This window comes from Lytechinus pictus, chromosome 7 (genome assembly GCF_037042905.1).
Source record: "Lytechinus pictus isolate F3 Inbred chromosome 7, Lp3.0, whole genome shotgun sequence".
NCBI lineage: Eukaryota > Metazoa > Echinodermata > Echinoidea > Temnopleuroida > Toxopneustidae > Lytechinus > Lytechinus pictus.
Window position 1 is genome coordinate 32,808,035 of NC_087251.1, and position 20,598 is coordinate 32,828,632.

The 20,598-nt window shown below is 34.3% G+C and overlaps 1 protein-coding gene across 1 annotated transcript in view; it reads left to right on the plus strand.

Moving 5' to 3' along the window:
- The window catches only part of LOC129264532 (tetratricopeptide repeat protein 13-like), a 34,744-nt gene extending 18,596 nt beyond the window's left edge, over positions 1-16,148 (plus strand). The window contains exons 5-18 of the mRNA XM_054902413.2: positions 597-689; positions 1,192-1,308; positions 3,443-3,553; positions 5,687-5,769; positions 6,314-6,455; positions 7,398-7,566; positions 8,855-9,011; positions 9,313-9,576; positions 10,240-10,413; positions 11,901-12,104; positions 12,616-12,760; positions 13,703-13,782; positions 14,503-14,661; positions 15,204-16,148. Of these exons, the coding sequence (XP_054758388.2) occupies positions 597-689; positions 1,192-1,308; positions 3,443-3,553; positions 5,687-5,769; positions 6,314-6,455; positions 7,398-7,566; positions 8,855-9,011; positions 9,313-9,576; positions 10,240-10,413; positions 11,901-12,104; positions 12,616-12,760; positions 13,703-13,782; positions 14,503-14,661; positions 15,204-15,318 (2,013 nt within the window). The 3' untranslated portion in view covers positions 15,319-16,148. The remainder of the gene's footprint in view (positions 1-596; positions 690-1,191; positions 1,309-3,442; positions 3,554-5,686; positions 5,770-6,313; positions 6,456-7,397; positions 7,567-8,854; positions 9,012-9,312; positions 9,577-10,239; positions 10,414-11,900; positions 12,105-12,615; positions 12,761-13,702; positions 13,783-14,502; positions 14,662-15,203) is intronic.
- The last annotated feature ends 4,450 nt before the right edge of the window (positions 16,149-20,598 follow it).

Here is a 20,598-nt window from a genome sequence, read left to right on the forward strand (position 1 = left end):
GATGAGAGAGATCTAGAATACAAGCACAAAACAGGATGTGAATAAAAAGGGAAATACCCTCTCCCTCTCACCCCCCCAAAAAAAAGCAAAGAGAGAAAAATGGGTAACGAGGAATAAAGATACCCGAGAAAGAGAGATGAAGGAGGGGGAAGGGGGTAGGGACATAACTTTCTTCTGTGATGGTGATAATTGTACTCCTGTTTCAATTAATTCAATTTTAATTTTAATTCAATTTTAGGTCCCGAAATCAATCACAGGTCTTGCAACCTATTGTGATTGATTTTTGACCCCATTTGCTCAACCAAACTATAACTTCATTTCCTTTCCAAAATTTTGTATTGATTTTTATGATTGAAATTGAACAACTTTTTTTTAATTTTTGTTACAATTGTGTTTGTGTTTTTGTTTTTTTGTTCTGATTTTTGTTCTGTTTTGTTATTCTTTGTGTTTGTTTGTATATTGCACAGCCTCTCTGAAAACCAGTCATTGGCTTATCAAGGGCTTTTTATTGTGTTTAAATAAAATCAATAAAATCAAATCAAATCAAATTATCCATGATATGTTGAATATTACTTCTGTATGATTTTAATTCTCAGCACCCTATGAATGCTGCACTGGCTATACAAGACTTCACCAGGGTGATTGAAATCAGTCCTAAAGATCCAATCGGATGGGAAAAGAGAGCGGAGGTAAGCTATGAGATTGGAACCTCATTTCTTATTTCCACTTAAAACCTAATAATTGCGACATTGATTTGTCTCGGCAATAGTTATGAAAGCTGTTTTTTTTAACTGATGTACCCAGTACATGTAATTAGGAAGTCTCCTTGAGGTTGTCCAGTATTTCTGGTTAGAAGTCGGCATCATTTGCTTCCTTCTTCAGACATATTACTGCATACCTGCCTTATGTTCCTATTGAGTGGGAACATTGCTATTTTAACCTGTATGTTCCTACTCTCTGAAAATTTTGCGTTGTGATTTAGGAAAATTAGAAGGATGTTCCTATTTCGAGTAGTTTCTAAAGCAATTGGATCCTATTTCTTGGCTGTCAGCGTTGCCAGATATGTAATCCTTTTACATGTATGCACAAAATATTTACCAGAGCATGCAATGATAATAGCAATACGATAACAGTGCTAGTGTAATGTAATAATGATAATGATAAATGGTATTTTATTCTGTCTCTGGGCAGGTCTTTTCAACACAAGGAAGGAATCGAGAAGCATATGGCGATATATCAAAAGCACTTGACTTACGGCCTACAGCCAAACTATACAAGTACCGAGGTTACATGATGTTTAAAGAGGAGGTATGTCATATTTGATAAACCTATCAATAAATTTGATAGAGGCTTCATTTACATCCAATTGGCAAATTTGTTTGATTGATATTCATTTCTAGGAATTTTAGTTATTCTCCAGGTCTTATGGAAAGTAATGATGTAAATTACATTTCATTATAAGATGAAGGACAGATGTAACAGGGTATTGTAAGATGGCCATTTGAATGGAACTTTGGTAATGTAAAAAAAAAAGGATAGAAAGATGTTTTGTTGCCAACAAGCTTGGCGAAAAATAACGCTTTCATTAATTGTGTGGGAAATATAATTCCTATAATTTATATGATTGCCCTGGTAATTGGATGAGGCTGTTGTTAAAAGAGACAAGGTTTGCTATTATAATATTTGAGACTTATTTGAATCAAATTTGCTCTAATAAACTGAATATATTTTAAGTTATTTACTTCAAGATTGTATTATGAGCTCAATTTCATTTCAGCTAGAGCCTCATTCCCACTTTCATGCGAGCCGTTACGAACGCCACGATTGGCCTTTCGAAACTGATCGCAAATTTGTTTTAGAATATTAGAATTTTTCATACAATCAATACGATTGCCACGGCTGACGAGATATGATCTTATATGATCACTACAATTACTCCACGATAAAGACCACGGATTCAATTGTGGTGCAAATCGTGATGGTGGGAACTAGATCTAACAAAGTTGTTAATTGGCCATCTCTCCCAGTACTAACCTTCTTATCCAAAGGTCAAGTCCACCCCCCAAAAAAAGTTGATTTAAATAAATACAGAAAGATCAAACATGAATAACGCTGAAAACTTCATCAAAATCGGATGTAAAATAAGAAAGTTATGACATTTTAAAGTTTCGCTTATTTTTCACCAACAGTTCTATGCTCAACTCAGTGATATGCAAATGAGAGAGTCGATGATGTCACTATTTCTTTTGTTATTTATTGTTTGAATTGTACAATATTTCATTTTTTACAGATTTGACAAGAAGGACCTACTTGACTGAACCATATAGTATTAAACAATGCTCATTCCACATGATCAGCAAGGAATTAATCGTTGTATTACTTGACAATGAGGAGAAAATTAGAATATTTCATGTAATAAAATATAACAGAAATAATTAATGGATGACATCATCAGTCTCCTTATTTGCATACCGAGCAGGGTGTGCATATAACTGTTTTGTGAAATTAAGCGAAAATCCAAAATGTCATAACTTTTTTATTCTATATCCGATTTTGATGAAATTTTCAGTGTTTTGCTTCGTGGATTTTTCTCTTTTTATTTAAAACAACTTTTTGTTGGGGTAGACTTGTCCTTTAAATAGCGTAAGAGCCATCTCTCCTAGTACTAACCTTCTTATTCAAATGTTGATGATTCCTACTCAAAACATGTATTGCCCATTTATAGCTGACTCTTAGAGTGGTTGTTTTGAGCAAACAAAAATATTTGTAGTCTTCTATATCATTGAACATCTTAGAAATCTCTGTCAAAGCCCTTGCCTTCATTAATGATATAGTAATAATATTATTCCCCTTTTATATAGCAGTTATCATATCAGTAGACCTACAATATCTCTAAAACACTGTACAGATATGCCCACATACATTGTATGCACAATACAATGCCCACATTCATTGTATGCACAATATTCCCTCCCTGGGGATTTACACCTGTGGAGCTCTATGGCCTAGTGGATTAGTTTTCTTACTTTGAAACAAAGGGTCATGGGTTCGAATCCCAGCCATGGCGTAATTTCCTTCAGCAAGGAATTCATCTACGTTGTGCTGCACTCAACCCAGGTGAGATGAATGGGTACCTGGCAGGAATTTATTCCTTGAAATGCCACGGCGCTGTAAAAGGCTGCGGGGCTACAGCCAGGGTAATAATATCCAAGTCCTTTGGAAGCCCATAGGAACGTTATAACATAATGTGATATGCGCTATACAAGAACTGCATTATTATTATTACAGCTTTTATCAAAATGACTTCTATTAAAAAACCCCACCATTTTAGTTATGTCTGCCTACTGAAACAATCCTTGCATTCTTATATGCAGAAAAAAAGATTATTGCACTATTTTATCATTACTTGATATTTTATGTTTTGTTTTCAACTTCCTCGTAGAAATATGTAGCAGCAACCAAGGATTTGATGGAATCAGTTCAAAAAGATCAGACACAATTAGACGTTGTTCATCTACTGGCAATATCCTTATATCATCAAGGAAAATTACATGTATGTATTGGAAGTATTACATTCATTGTGCTGTGTCTTTTATTAATTAGGAGAAGGCTTTGTGCGGGGATGATGTGTTTATAAAGCCTTGCAGAGTAATAATGATTATCAATGCCATTAGCCCTTTAGAGCAGTGTTTCAACAGATCCAAAACAAATTTCCCAAAACTGAATCTCAAATTTTCTGAAATTCAAAGACATTTCCTAGAATTTTCAATTTTTGTTTTTTAACAAAAGTCAGATATTATTGAAGGGAACCCAAACTGGGTCCAAGTGACCAAAATCAAGGAATTCAACCTTTTCTGTTTTCAAAATAGCAACAAAATTACATAATGCGAGTGTGGAATGCGAGCAGAAAACGTTGAGTATGAGTAATGCATGTGGCAAACAATTCTTTGAATATAACATGAATATTGAAAGTTGTTACGTTTAATTGTAGTTTAATTGTAATTGTCTGAATTTCCTGGAATTTTTTCATTTCCCGAAAATTACCTGAAAATGATCCGGATTTCCCGGAATTCAGGAAAACCCTAATATTTTTTTTTCTTGTTCATGAAATTAGAGATCGGTATACTGTAAGAGATGAAATAGACATGAGATAAATAGAAATTACATCAAGAGATATTCTATGGGAATGTGGCTGAAATTATAAAGATAAAAGAGCTCTAAACCTTTGTATATTATTAGCAAAATAACACTATTCAATAGATACAATTTTGATTTCAAGAAAAGAGGAAACACACATACATAGACATTGCAATTTTCCTATGTTTAATGTTAAGTACAGAATTGAATTTTCTCTCATGTACAGTCTTAATGTTTATAGAAATTGTGATTTCATTATTTTTTTCTTGTTTACCAAGGTTTCAGTATAAAGAATAGAATGAATTTGTGTGTTGATGCTCATAATCACAATTTTTTTTGTTGATACTGAAAGGAGCTGAAGTTTCTGTTGTGTAAGGGATATTCCTCTTCCTGTTTTATACATGACATTGTGAACTCTATCGGGAATCAAAACACTTAGTAATCACCAGTAAAATCACTAGTAAAAACCAAGTAATCACCGGGGGCCCTATTCATAAATCCCGAATGAGTCTAGTTATCAGCCAATTGCGTAGACCGCAATACCAATTAGGTGATTAGTAGACTCATTAAAGGTTTTATGAATATATGGTCCCTGGTATGTGCACTTTCCATTATGGTGAAAAGATGGAAATATAAAGATGAAAAATGCTGAAGGTTTATGCCAATTTGGAAGGCCTATTAGTTGATGGTTTGTATCTAGAACAAGGACATGCAAATTTTATGATGTATGGAGTATGCATCCAGACTGTATGTCTAACTTTATCTATTAATTTTGTAAGCCTATGGTTATTCATTAGCCTTCTGTATGAATTATGTATACCACCCGGTTGGTATTCTGCTAATTAAACCTAGGTTTAACCCTGGTCTAAACTAGAATTTCAAAACCACACTTCTATTGTAGACCGACTTCATTATATTTCTTCATATTCATGACAATTATAGTATACCAATTCATTGAAATTCTTTATATTTTCGTGTTATTCCCATTTCACAACTTAATTATTTGAGAACCCTTTGCAGCGGGATAAGAATAATTTTTCATTGGTGAATAAGTTGACAATTGGCACTTCATAATAGTGTCGTGTATAACTGAACCATGACTTTCAGAATACCACCCCATGTGTCTATTCTTCAGTATGTCTGTCTGCTTTCATGTCTGGTTTTATTTCTGTCTGCTTCTATTTCTGTCTCAGTCTTTCTATATCTGTCTGTCTGTCTGTCTGCCTGTCTGTCTGTCTGTCTATCTATGTTGTTATCTTTCTCTTCCTATTTATTTTTGTTTTTGTATTTCTCTATACTGGAAATGTGGAGGTTATATACAGTCCGTAAAGTAGGGACAGTGATTTTCCATTTAAAAAAATGGCCTTTACCATTTCAGAAAATCTTAAATTCCGTTTCAGTATGTCTTAAAATGGAAATTCCATTTCCCCATAGACTGTGTACATGAAAAAGTGATAATTCCGTATACATAGTGATGTGCAACACTCAAGCTAGTTTATTGTCTGAATTATCAATTAATTTATATAACTCTTTTCTGTTCTTTTATTAGGAAGCTGTGAGAATATTCAAGAAAGCTTTAGAATTAAAACCTGATTACGTTGAAGTATTAAGAAGCTTAGCTCGTGCATACAGGTAAGAACAATATATGACCTTGAATGATGAAATGAAATTGTTCCTGTTTGAAGAAGGGGTCTATAGTGCCTTTCTACCTGGCATAGTGGTGTTCTCCACAAAATTATTATTCCCATTTTAAATTTTTTTCTTTATTAGTAGTTTTGTTTATGATTGTAAAAATAAAGAAGTTTATTTCATAACTAATTATGAATTTCCCTCCTGGTTTGCAGGGATTAAACCACATTTAAAACTTCAATTTTGTTTCTATTACTATCAAATGACTTATATGCTCTTTTCTGAATCAATTGTTTCTGATATGGGTTTTTGAACTTTTGTTATTTGTCATCTGTCTTTTCATCAAACATATGTTAATTTAGTATCTGATTTTGTTGTCAAATTTGAATTCTGGATTATGTGCCATTTATCCTCTCATTTAGTAAGATAAATTAAGGAGATTGCTATTTTATCTGTTTTATGTTGATGTCATTTTGTTAAAGAAATAAATAAGTTAAGGAGATTGCAATTTTATCTGTTTTATTTTGATGTTATTTCAATGACACAGGGAGCTAGGTGATTATGAAAATGCCTTGGATAGCTTTAACAAGGCTCTCCACTATAGTCCACATCATATACAGTCTATACAACAGAGAGGGTCATTGCACTATCATGCCGGAAAACCCAAGGAAGCACTCAAAGACTTCCAGGTATTAAACATGTTCCTATGTTAGGTGTATGTCAGAATTGGTACTTTGTAGAGTAAGGTGTTTAGATGCTAGGTGTGTGTAAGATAATGGTGCTTTGTGGAGTAAGGTGAAACATGTTACATTTAGGTATGTGTATTAAGATATTGGTGCTTTGTGGAGTAAGGTGTTTATATGTTAAATGTAGGTGTGTGAAAGATTTTGGTGCTTTGTAGAGTAAGGTGTTTCTATGTTTGGTGTGTGTAAGATAATGGTGCGTTGTGGAGTAAGGTGTTCATATATCAAGTGAAAAAGGTAAGGAGCTTATTGATGTTTCATAGTGTCAGGTGTTAAAGTGTTAAGATGTAATTGAAGATGTAAGATCGTGCATCCATATCAGTTTACATTATATTGTGTTGATATATTAATTGGTTGTTAGGATGCCTAAGATATTGAGATACTATAATCTTATATGGTGTATGAGAGAAATGTGTTTCTTTCATGTCTATCAGTGATGAAATGTGTGAAATGAGAAGAAATTTTATTAGGAGCAATTTATTTTTGTTTCAGTCGTTTGAGCTCCACCTATTGGTAAATTTCCATTTATATAGGTCTATATTATATTGGATTATTTGTCATTATTTGTTTGGCTATGCATTTGCTGACTTTTGTAAAGAAACATGTATGTCTTTCATGACATCAGAATGAATGCAGGGCCATGTTGCATAAAAATTACTATTATGGTATCTTTACCTCTCTTTTCCATCGAATTCCTGAATTTGATTAGCTGTTGAGCATTGTTGCCACGGTAGTTGCCATTGGAAGAAAAAGTTACCATAATAGGCAATAGGCCCATGATCTTTCTATTACTATGTTATCTATTCAAAACTTCTCTTAAAAACCATCATAGTCTACCGCATAAATCATATGATTAATTTTCCCATCCTTTTCTCTTTGACTTTGAAGTATTGCCTGAGAGTGTACCCAACCAACGAGGTATGCCGGTACATGAAAGGTCTTTGCCTGGTTTCCATAGGGCAGTATTACGATGCTGTGAGAACCATTACCAAACTCATGATACAGAAACACATCACGGCTGACTTCCTGGAGTATGAACAGGTCAAATATATCAGAGGTGAGTAAGGAGAGATGGCCATGTCTGCATGGGTTTTATGTAATCTTGATTATGATGATGATGAGAATAATACCACCACCACCACCAACAACAACAAAACCAGCACCAACAATGATGATGGTAGTGATGGTGGTGGTGGTGATGAGGATGTAACTTATAAAGTGCCAAATCCACCCTGCAGGGTGCTCAAGGTACATAGAGCATTAAGAATTAAATATAAAGGTTTAAACCCATATACAATTCATCAAGTCTTCAAGAAAGCTGATCAACGGAAGAGATCTAAAGCATTGTGTCTTCTTCATTTGAAATGGAATGATATGAAATATAACAAACCGTGATTTTTAATCAGTGGAAAGACTAATATTTAAATGATTACTGATAAACATATGCTTTTGCAGCCGCTATTTCCCATTGTTCAAATTGTTGCATATATTATTAGTGTTGCGCAAAAGTGCCATCACCATGAGCAATGATTGATGGAGAACTCAGCTTTGTTAAGTGATTGACTTTTGACTAATCCTGTAGCAAGATCATTAGAATGGAATGTAGCATATCTGTGAATGTTATAGATATTGCCAGAGTTGATCATATCACTTTCATGCATGACAATTTGCACTTTAGTAATATTAATATTGATTATATGACACCTAGATAGATCCTTGTCATTTGATTGGTTGTTTGATATCAGTCGTTCAGCCCATTTTACAATGACGTCACCAACCATGCAATATTGGATCCATACGATTTTGTCCATTGCATTCGCGCAACGAGACGCAGGCGCCACCAGTGTTTACAGCGCCATTGTTGTATGTATGTGATAACCAATAGACCGAGCTTGCACTGCGTGAGCACACTTTGCATTGAAATTAATGGATTTCATATGAAAAACATTTTTTTTTTTATGTCATATAAACCAATTAATGAACGTTCTTTTCATTTGTGCAAATGGACAGAATACTTCATGTGGCGAAAGATGAATTGTATGATCCATTCTACGAGGCGTAGCAGAGTTAAATGGATCATTTCATCTTTCACCTCATTAAGTATTCTGTCCATTGCACTCATAAACATTCATTATTTGTATAATAGAATGAACAGAAAGATGATCACTTAGTATGCATATATATAGTAGCTTACTATGATTGCATATCTATTTGATTATTTGCATTATAATTAATGTACTTTTGGTCAATACTTTGAATGCCAATTACTTGAAATATGGGCCTTGAAAGATGACCTTATTTTCCTTTTGAATTGAATGCATCTACCATCTTGCATCATTTGCTAGAGTTGTCCAGATACCTGCATGCTCATTTGGACACCCCTTTCAGTGAATATAGTATGGACCAGGATCTAGATGGTACAATGAAAGACAGATGGGTCAAGAATCTTCCATTCCAGTCGGAGGGGTACAAAGAAATGCCTGGTTTGAGCCCAGATATAAGGTAGAGTAAAAGTTCAAGACTTCTGAGATGGCAACTCTAAATTGATTGCTAGTCTCTATGCTACATGTTAACAGGATATAATTACATTTTTATTTAAATATAAATTGGTTGAAACTGTGGTGATACAGCCTTCTCAGACTTGAAGGCTAATAGCTCCCTTTTCGTCAGAGTATCAATATGTGTTTTAATGATATCATTTTGATTTTAGATTGGCGTTAAGGGGAAAAAATCATCAATTTCAAATTAATTCAATCTCTCATTTAAGGCGAAATCTTATATCTTGTTTAACTTTTTTTTACAGCGATATTGATGAACTAGAATCTCATGACCTCTCACCCGCCACGCGCAACCTGATCTGCCGTGCATCGGTCATCGGGCGGCTGTCACAGTACGATGCAGATGGCTTCCTGCCCAACGAACGCATGCAGCTAGCCGTTGGTCTGGGATCCCTTGAGGTAGCACAGACTATGCAGCTTTACTGGAGACAGGGACGGAGCTTTAGAAATGGCAATGGGAACAGGTTTGGATGGAAAGATATGATGGATGTAGCTATCAAATGGAGAAGGTGAGGGTTGTTCACATTACCAAGATAAATGTTTGTAGTTAAAAGATAGTTTCTGCATTAGAGGTTGCTATGCAAACTCACTTGTCCTTTTCCTTGAAGTCCTCTACCAGGGCTTCTTTTCATAAAACTGGTTATAACAAATTTGCAATAATAAAGCCATTAAAATTATTCACTTGAATTGGCTGATGTTAGACTTTTTATAAAATTGTGCATATATGAAACAATCCAGGAAGGGTTAGTGTATCATGATTGAAATAGTTGTTCGATGTTTGAGGCAACGTCATAAACTATCTCATATGTGCATGGTCAGATAAAAAAAAGATTGTAAAGAACTTTGTAAAAATGTAAATGCTGAATACATGAAAGAATGTCTTGATTCATTCATGTTTCAATGTCCAATATATGATTCACTATTTTGCTTTTCAAAGGCTTTGTCAGGGTTTGAATAATCATAGATGAAAACCTTTCCATGACAATAATTATCTTTTCACATTCCATTTTTTTTTTTTATGTTGAAGATTATAGTTTATTTACAAATTTTCAATCTTCATTCCTCATATGCATGAAAAGGAATTTTATTTGTTTTTAAAGAAAAATCACTCATCTTTTTTTTACCTTTCTATCTCCCTGCCTTCCTATCCTTTTATCGCTATCTTTCATTAGGTATGTTGATCCTGACCAACCAGTTTTATGGTTGGATCAGATGCCATCATCAAGCTACCAAGCTGGATATAACAGTCATATGAACATAGTACGCGGTCAACTCCTCAATATACGTTTTGCCAACTATTTCGATACAGTCTTCAACCTCACTAAAAGAATGATATATCAGCATAGGTAAGAAGTAATTCGTCACCGCCATCTAATATTTTATCATGAAGTCTTCTCTTCCAGACCTCGTTCAATGAAGAGATGGTTCTAAACTTTTTTCCAATCTGCAACAAAAAACAACTAACAACCTCAAAACAATTGTATCATAGATTGTATTGTGGTTCCAAATTTATTGGTAAGGACAAGGTTTAATGTTGTACTTTGTAAACTATTAGTCACCTATTGGATGATAGGGTATTTCTTTTGTAAAATAACTTTAAAAATAACTTTTATATGTATATTTGTAATAGACAAAATATTCATAATTTTCATATGATTTTTTTAAAACTTAATTATTTTTAGAGGGGGAGGAGAAATCTTAGTTAAGAATAGGCAAAAATGTGATTTTGTATGTTAAGAACCGGAAAGTGATTAGAATTTGAGGAAGGTAGATGTAGCTGTAAGAATTCATGGTAGAGCAATATCTATCCAAGCATGTGTGGCTAGCAATTGGTTTACTCATGGAAATATGCTTAAAGGTCTGTTCCCTCATTTTCAGTTGAACATTTGCCAAGCTAAGTCCCACAGACACGATTTTAATTGACAGTTCCCATACATAACTTATATTTGTATAACAATATACAAATATTTACATGCAATAAAACCTTAAAAACTATTCATATCAAAGAGATTTTATTCTTATATACTGTTGTTGGGAACTTATTTGTATGTGTGGTATTTAAGTTCATTTATACCTTGGTCACATTTGCTCTACGGTGGCAGTACAGCGAGTCGAAAACAGCCGTTTTAACATTTTTTGTACCAACTACATATCGGTGGTTTGAATTAAAATTAATACAACGGCTGTTTTCGACTCGCCGTATGGCCGCCGTAGAGCAAATGTGACCAAGGTATAAGTCGGGGTTAATGATCCTTTGATTTGTGCATTGAACTCTAAGGCAGAGTTCACCTCTAGCCTTTAACTCCTTTTCACATTTATAGAACATTGCTCTCCCCCCAAAATAATCCTCATTTACATTCCTCTTTTCTTTACCACCAGCCCCCATCATCCTTCTTGCCTTTGTTATCCTCATTCTCTTTGTTATCATCTATTCTCCATTCCTTTCATACCTTACATGACCTTTCCTTTTGTTATGGAATTCCTCATCTTTTGATCTCCTCTTCAGCTATTTTAATTACTGTCTTGTCTTCCCTGGTTGGCTAAGTCATGAAAGTAAGGCTCTCTCTGATTGGACCTTCTTCATGCATATATTACCTTTGTATTAATACTCTGAACTTAATTTGAATATTCTTTGTACCTTGTGCAAAGACAACCAAGTGTCCTTTTGAGTCATAAATGATGCCCTGTCCAGATCAGGCAGTAGGTCACTGGACTTCAAGCTAACAAGATGCCTCCTTCCTGTTCTTCTGTGATGGGTCGAACTGACAAATAAGAGCTAAATTCTAACGTATAGCTCCCACACTGCCTTTTTCTTTTCTATTCCTCTATAAAGTATGACCAAAGCAGATCGGGGAGAGGAAAGATTGCTAGCAAACCTAGATAAAGTCGCTTCGTGCGAGGGTCTGGTCTTCCTTGTTAACAAACTCAAGATGTCCAATGACAGATTACCAGGGTTTATGATTTCAACACGGCTAGACAGCTTTCAAAATAGAAATGCCAAACTTGAGGGTGCCGTATTTTCTCTCAGTGGAGAAGTGTAAGTTTACATATTCTGCTCCTTTATTCTTTTGTTGTAAAGTAATTTGTTAATACATTGTTGTCTTCTTTTAACTGCACAGCAGGCGATAGATTGGTGCTACTTTTCCTACAGTTGTGGCAACGCTAATGGTGGGGTTGTTGTCAGTGAAAATTTTTAACTTTTGTTACATTGTTGAAATCGTTTATCAAGCCTGATTATGGAGGTTAAACTTGGATATTAGGGTAATTAAGTCTTGCTAAATTATCTGACATCAGTTTTGTAAAATCAAGGTCAAAGATTATTCCATGTAAAATGAACTAAGCCTATGTTGTATCAACATACACACACAACCCAAAGATTGTTTTTAATTTTCTGATTATGTGTTCTTTTTCCAAAGTGGATATAATTTTATCAAGTATCAGCAGTAAAGTGAGTTGAAATAAAGTTCACTGTGTCAAGGTCACAGGTCAATTGAGGTCAATAAAGCTGAAAAAAACGATAGTTCATTCTTTTTATTCTTTCTTTGCAGTGCTGCCAATGTAATATTTTCTATTGACACAATGACGACCAAACGTCGGACAGAGCATTACCATACAGAAATAGACTACATCTGGGCTCTCTTATCTGAAGAGATGCATAGCAAGAGAGGAGGACCAGTCACCTCCAAAGAAATGGTAAGGATACCTTTCACTGATAAATGTTATAAGCTACTGAAACCCTTGCTTCCGATTGGATCAAAGCAAATTAGTCAATGAAATTTACTGACGGGTTGTTTCAGGAAACACTCCCAGAATGATGGAAACCAAGAGGTTTAAGGTTGGAATTCACAAGTATTTTCCGGGAAGACAATTGTTGTCATAAATTTGCCTCTTGCTCTTCAGGTACCCAGTAGGTTATGATAGTCAGCAGTTTCTTGTGCTTCCTGCTTGCTGGAGTGTTCCCCAGGGAACAAGTCTGACTAAATCTATTAAAAACATGTAGTGAAGCCCATCATTGATATCTTAAAGGCCCTTCAGAGTTGCAGGTTATTGTTAGGGAGGAAAAAGGGAATTTTAGCTGTAGTATGAAAACGATTAGGTTTGAAGAATTTCTGCTCTGCTAAAGTCAAGGTAATTATGTTGCGTTAACTTGGAGATGGCGGATTATGTAAGTGTTGGCATTATAAAAGCAAATAAAATTGATTTACTCTTATTTAGGATCTTTTTTCCCCTAATTTTTATATGAATTATATGTTATCATACAGTTGCATATTTAATATATTGTGGCTATTTTAGGTTTGAATTGTATTTTATCTGCTATTTTAAGTTTGTGGCTTGTATTCAGAACTCTGGTCTAAAATTGTGGTTTAGATATGGATAGCAAATTGTGACACAAGTCTCTAATTGTACAGGTTCGATTAAATCAGCTCATCTGTTACTTAGATCATTCAGAACTGTCGAGAAATTGTGGCTTAATTAGTTTTCTTTGCCATTATAGCATGATGAAACATGTAATGAAACAAAATTTTTACACATTAAGCTTTCCATAATTTTAGCAGAGATATAGACCAGGGCCTATGTTAAACTGGAGTTCAGAGAATGTTCCATCGTGTTTTATTTCTTGATTATATTTTTCAGGATCATGAGTCTATCGTCAATCTGGTGCTCTCTATGATCTACTATGTGTATAACCTCATGCCTATATCAAGAGGAACAAGGTAAGCTATTCACATAAAACGGAAACTTCTTACGATATCTGAAGATCCATTTGATAAAACAAATTTCAAACTTTGCTTATGTATACATATGAGATTGATGATGATGATGATATTGGTCCTGCAATCAATGATAAGGATTTATTTTTATGATTTATTGCATGTGTGATCATTTATAAAAATTAGCAATCAATTAATAAGCTTTGTGGGACATGGCCCTGATCAAATTGGGAGTTAAAAGGTTAACATTGACTTGACTTTAAAAAACCTAAGCTGCAAGGTCCCACTTGTCACCTGTGTCTGTGACATGATTCATTTTAAAAGATAAAATAAAATATGTAATAGATATTATGACCTCAGAATACATCTCTCAATGATGATTTTTCAGTCACAGATATCTTGAAATTCTCTGCATGAATTTGATTATTTTTCTTCCTGGGTGTTTTTTTTCCATTCATATGAATAATGCTCATCAAAATTCAGTATTTTTTGCAAATAAAACCATTGTAATATTAGCCCATGCCTTTAAAAGTAGAAGGTCTTGGAAAAATGTTTGCACTGTTTGAGATACATGTTTCTTTTTCATCCTAGGAGCATTGTAAGAGCAGGTTATCACAATTTAATGGTGCAATTCAATTGTTATGAATCAGTGACATTGATGGAAGAAGTGCTCTCCAGCAATTCTAAGTTATTTTTTTTACATTCCTTTAATGCTTAATACAGTTCTGTGGCATACACCATTGTGCTTGGTTTGGTAATGGCGTTGGGTCGAGAGGTCACTAGTCAGATACCGAAGAGCAAGCTGGTTGAGATGGAGGCTTTGCTGTCAGGTACCCCTCAGACCTTTGCTTCATGGGGTCAAAGTTGGATGAATATCAAGAGGTAAGGATACTGAAGTGATGTTGATATTATCAACATTAGACTGAAGTTCAATTGACATTTAAACATAAATTATATTCACATTTTTAGTTAAATTGATGAAAACAAAGTACAACTGGATCTTTGATATAACCAGACTACTGAGGTTGCTATGTCAGAATGAAGTTCTTTTGAAAGAAATGTCTAATTCTCATGAATTATGAAAATAATGGTCACTATGAATAATTGATATTTCTTTTTTATTCTGTCATTTTATTTTCCTCCTGCTCTTTCTCTGCCTTTGTCTCCCTATCTTTTTAAATTTCTCTCCCCCTCCATCTCCCTCTCTCCTCACCCCCCTCTCTCTCACCTTTCTCTTCACTTCTCTTTCCCTTTCTTCCTCTCTCTACCCCACCCCCTCTCTATCACTCACTACCCCCTTTTTTTCCTATTCTTACTCTCCCCCTCTCTCTCACCTCCATATCGTATCCTTTCACCATTTCTCTCTCCCTCTCTCACTCCATCACCCTACTTATCTATCTCTTAATTTCTTTCATCATCATCAGGTCTTCCTTCAACCTAGCAGACGTACCTCAGGTCTCAGAAGCATTTCCTACTCTACGTTCTATGTTAGAAGCTCTCAACGTGGGAGCATCATTTTGCACGGCCGGTGGGCAGTAGACTGCGGGTATAGGACTTGCCAAGCTCCTACGGATGGTATTCATGTAGTATACTTCAAGTTAAAAGTCAGATGGTCATCAGCAATTCCTGGGAGTGGATTGATTATAAGAATACCATCCATTAGGTTACAATACTGGCAGGAACCTTATTTATATATGGGGCAGATTGTCTCTCGAATGCACAACTCATTAGATCATCATTAAAAGTATGAATGGTAAAAGAGGAGTCTGATTATAACAGACTATATCAGCATTGTTTTTTCATATCAAAGATTACCTTAAGACATGTGTCCTTGAGTTACTTATTTTGTAACAAATCATTTATTGTATCCAAGTTTGGGAATTTAATGTATCACTCTTTCCAAACAAACACCTTTCATCAAAGATATTCTTAATCTGTGTTTTTATAACTCAAGATACTTTTATTAAAATATATTTGAATGACTAGTTTGACTTAATAGGACCTTGATATAAATATCAAACTATATTTAAACTTTTTAAAAGTATTTAAATGAATTAGAATAACTGGTTTAAATAATGGAATATGTTGAAGAAATCAATACCAAGAAGTGCAATTTTCTTGCTCCAAGAGAGTGTGGGGCATGTAATTTTTCCTGAATATATTCTAAATTCTGAAATTGTCAAGTCCGAAGGCCTTGATTTTATACTGTGTATATTTTTTGCATTATTTATTTTGTGCTTTTAGCCTAGTATGAGGTGGAGGGTTCTATTTGAGAAATCCTTTTTGAAGTTGTCTGCGTCTTTCCTAAAAAACTTGAAGGGTACTGGAGGTGCTATTTCTATTTGTTGCTATCAGTTCCTAATATACTTGCCATATCATCATGGTTTCTAACAAATTATTGTTTGAAGATGTGTTAACTTGTACAGTGTGAAATGTCACATATCTAATCATTGAAACATGATTCACTTAAAGGAGAATGAAACTCTTGGAGCAAGTTAGCTTTTGTGAAAGCAGAAAAATCAAAGAATAAGATCAACAAAACTTTGAGTAAAATAGGACTAGCAATAAAAGAGTTATGAGCATTTGAATGTCGAGATCACTAATGCTATGGAGATCCTCCCATTGGCAATGCGACCAAGATCTGTGATGTCACACACGTACAACTCTCCCATTCGGACACTGAAAATATACCCCAAAACATCTCTTTTTGCTCATTCTAATCATATGACAAACGATTCATCAATGATATCATGTTGTGAAACCTCTGTACTTGTCATCTCATAAAGAAAACACCTAACATTGTGATAGACTCTATAAAAGTGAGAATATAAGTGAAATAAGTACTAAAGTAATGAGGGAGTTGTACGTGTGTGATATCACAGATCTTGGTCGCATTGCCGATGGGAGGATCTACATGGCACTAGTGATCTCAATATTCAAATGCTCATAACTTTCTTATTATTCATTCAATCTTCCTCAAACTTTCAACAATATGTTTCTTTTATTTTTCTCTTTGATATGGATTCAGCTAGTTTCAAGGGTTTCATTCTCCTTTAAACATCTCTCTTGTTATTTGGCTGTAGATTATTTAAATATATCATGAAATACCAAATTTGTTGACATAAATAATGTACGCTGTAGCAAAATTGAAATCGTATCGTGAGATATTCCTATGTCAATATTTGACATCCCTCATTCCCATTTGTAAAGGAATTTTTTAGAATATGTTGGATTCCTTTTGCTTTCAAAACCTTGAAATGTTTTATTCCTAAATATTAAAATTCAATCGACTCTTCAGTCAAATAAATATTGAAGTAAGAATTTCTTAATCTTATATTTGAAATAAAGTTCTATTTCATAAATTATAACTTAAAACATTCCATGTATGTACTATTCTGTACTTTCAAATCACAGATATACATTATGTATTATTACAATAAAGTCTTTACAGGGTCTATATTTATGGCAAGGCAGTGTTTACATGTAATATTGATGTGGAAAAATCATGCAAGATTGATTTTTTAATGAAAATTTATATTTGAAGTACAAAAAAGAAAATGTGTGTGTATTATTTCACCCAGCTGTCGTCTCACATGAGAATGTGTTATACCTCGAGCTGTTTAATCTTTAAGATACTTGTCCCTTAGTTTTAGTCTGTTTGTAAAGATAATCTGGCTATTTCTTGTTTAAATTATAAATGCTTCCATGCTTTTTCAAAATTAAGTACGATCATGTCAAGAGAAATCTTTTGTGATTATGCTAAATCGCAATATCCATCATGTTTGGTTCATATTTTTGTCTCCCTGCATAGCAGAAAGAGACTATAGGTGCCGCTTTTCAGGAATCCTGACTTAGTTCAGACTCAAACATTTGGGATGGATTTCCCCGCAATATCCTGATTAACATAACTTGAAATTGAGTAAAAAAACGCAGCCCCACTAGCATTACTAAGGTCAGCATAAATAACAAGATAAGTGTTGTATACATAATAGTCTTGTGTTTTGGATGGTTATATGATGATGTCATGATATTTGTTGGAATTGTCACTGTATCTGCGCTGCAGCTATATGAATTACATAATAATAATAATAATAACTAACAATATTCAACATTTATATAGTGCATAATACAATGTTTCTAAGCGCTGCATACTATTACCCTGGCTTGGGCGCGGCTGCTGTGATCGGGCACTCGAGCATTCAAGGAATTTTTTCGAAAGGGTGCCCATTTACTACACCTGTGAATGCAAAGGTATATAAATGCCTTTTTCTTCCTACAAAAAAAAATTCCCCCATTTTGCTACATAAAAAAATCATAGGGGGAGGGGCTGCCACCCCCCCCCCCCCTGCTGTCCCTATAGTGCAGTCTCATTGAGTGTGATACACATTTCCCATAAATCATTGGATGTTCATTGAGTTGCTAATCTATTCATATCAGCCCCTTTTCACCTGACATGAATAGGTGATGCTAGTGGGCTGCATTTTCAACTCAAAAGCAATTTATGCTAATTAGATTCGAGTCAAACAAGGTTAGGACTCAGATCCATGTAGGAAGGCTATATAATTGCTTTATTTTGGTTGCAATTTTTTTTTACAAATGAGTCTTTATCTCACCTTTTTTTCATATAAATGGATGATAATATCACTTTAAAAAGACTTGAGGTTAAGATAATATGGATGTAATCTATCTTTAACAACAGGCATCAGAGATTAGATGAGAATGATATCAGGGGCCCGTTTCATAAAGGACTTGCAACTACCATGTTACCATGGTAGTTGCCATAATGGCAAAGTTACAACAGTTGCAAGTCCTTTATGAAATGGGCCCCAGGTTACAGGGTCAAGGTCACTTTGGAAAAGAATTGATATTTTGTTTCTCCATTTGCGAGACTGGCAGAGGTTATTTATTATTGTTCTTATTATCAAACTATATTTCATTTATTTATATTTATGACGTTGTGATCAACTCCTTCAACCGATCTTTCAAGTGACTTGCATGTGTTTTAATGTATAATCTGCTTCCAATGGAACTAGTGCATATATGGAACAAAACCAACCAAACAACAGCTGAGCGATGGGATATACTAGTATAACAATGCTGTTAAAACAGAAGAAATTTTCTTTCTCCTGGCTGCAACTTGGTGCCATAATCATTGCAATAATAATGTATTTAATAGAGAATTAGTAGGTCTATATGACAAGACTACACAGATCAATGTTGCATTGTGGGTAAGGAACCCGACCAGGCTCAAGTAGTTGAGGACTTGAGCTGGTGTGCTACACAGGGCCGCTGGTTCGCATTGGCTTTAACAAATGTTTTGAATACATGTTTAATGAATTTATGTGACTGATTCATCTCCCAATGTCAAACTTAATGTTCATTTAATTGCAATCACAAATGAACTATTCATTGGTTATGTCATTTAAACTCATGGGGACAATCTGTCCTAATTAATCACAAATGTCCCTTTGAAGACAATTTTGGAAACTTTTGTGAAATGTTTTTGCCCCAAGCTGAAATGCTCAACTTACATTGGTGCAATTCTTGCCCTGTAATGATACCCTTTCAAAGTAATTCCCCTTTATTTTTATGAAATAACACTAAAGAGGGATATTACACATTTATTAATTTTTTTTTATTTTTTAAATTGGACTTTAATTTTTTTTTTTTAAAGTCAAACAAATACATGTAAATGAGAAAATTATAGAGGTGTAAAAAATGAGATTGCTTACAAACAATAGCATTACCTAGGTGGCCAATTAGAAATTCCCATAGGTATAGTGAATAGAAATTCCTAACTTCTTGTTTAGCAGATATTCTTTGAACTGTCCCTTGTTTGATTTATTTTCCAAACAACTTTCCACTCAGGTCAGTTTCCCCATTGAATATCCACAATTTTGGAGAGAGGTGAACCTTATAATCACAGTGGCCCGTATTCTGAAGACAGGTTTAACTTATACCATGGTCTAACTCTGTTCTAAAATTCTGGAAAGCCAAATATGTCAAAATTTTCCTTGTATGTTTATGTTAACTGTGCTCTTTCCTAAGTTGTGAATGGTGAACAAAGCTAGCTTATTGATCCTTCCGAAACAGTTTGAATGATTTGAGAGAAAAATGAACTGATTCATTGGAATTATACTGTTACAGATCTATGCCACTTTTGGCTATCCATACTTAAACCACAACTTTAAACTAGAGTTTGAAACTAGAGTTTGAATTAAACCAGACTTCAAAATACGGGCCAGTATAATTTATTTTCTTTGTACCTTTGTAGACCACAAGAATGAATGTATAATTTTTATAAATGTAGAGAATAACAGGATGGAAACATCTCAAAGACCAATTTTTTTCTGAAATTCAATCTCGAGCAAGCATTTACGCTGTCAGCTCACAAACTCGCAATCTAATGAATCCAGTACTAAAATCTTGCTTGTGTTACTGTATGTATCGATGGGTTATGAGAAACTTCTTGCCATTTTCAATTAATCTCTTCCTTGCACAAGTATTTGCACATGCATGTACCTATGAAGTATTAATCTTTAGATGATTTGAGAGATGTACTTGCACATGTTTGTAATCGACATTCTTTAAACCCCTATTCCACAGAGAGCAAGACCTCTGAAAGACTGCTGTAAGACAATGAAACTTACTTGATCTTTCAAAGGTTTTTCAACAAACTTTCAAAGATCTCCGAGGTCTTTCACGATTCCTGATGGATCTTTTAGTGGTCTTCATGATCTCCAAAACTTTTTGAAACGGTTCAAAATGGTCTTTCAGCAGTCTTACAGGAAAATGGCCTTTTGGTGTTCTTTCAGCAGT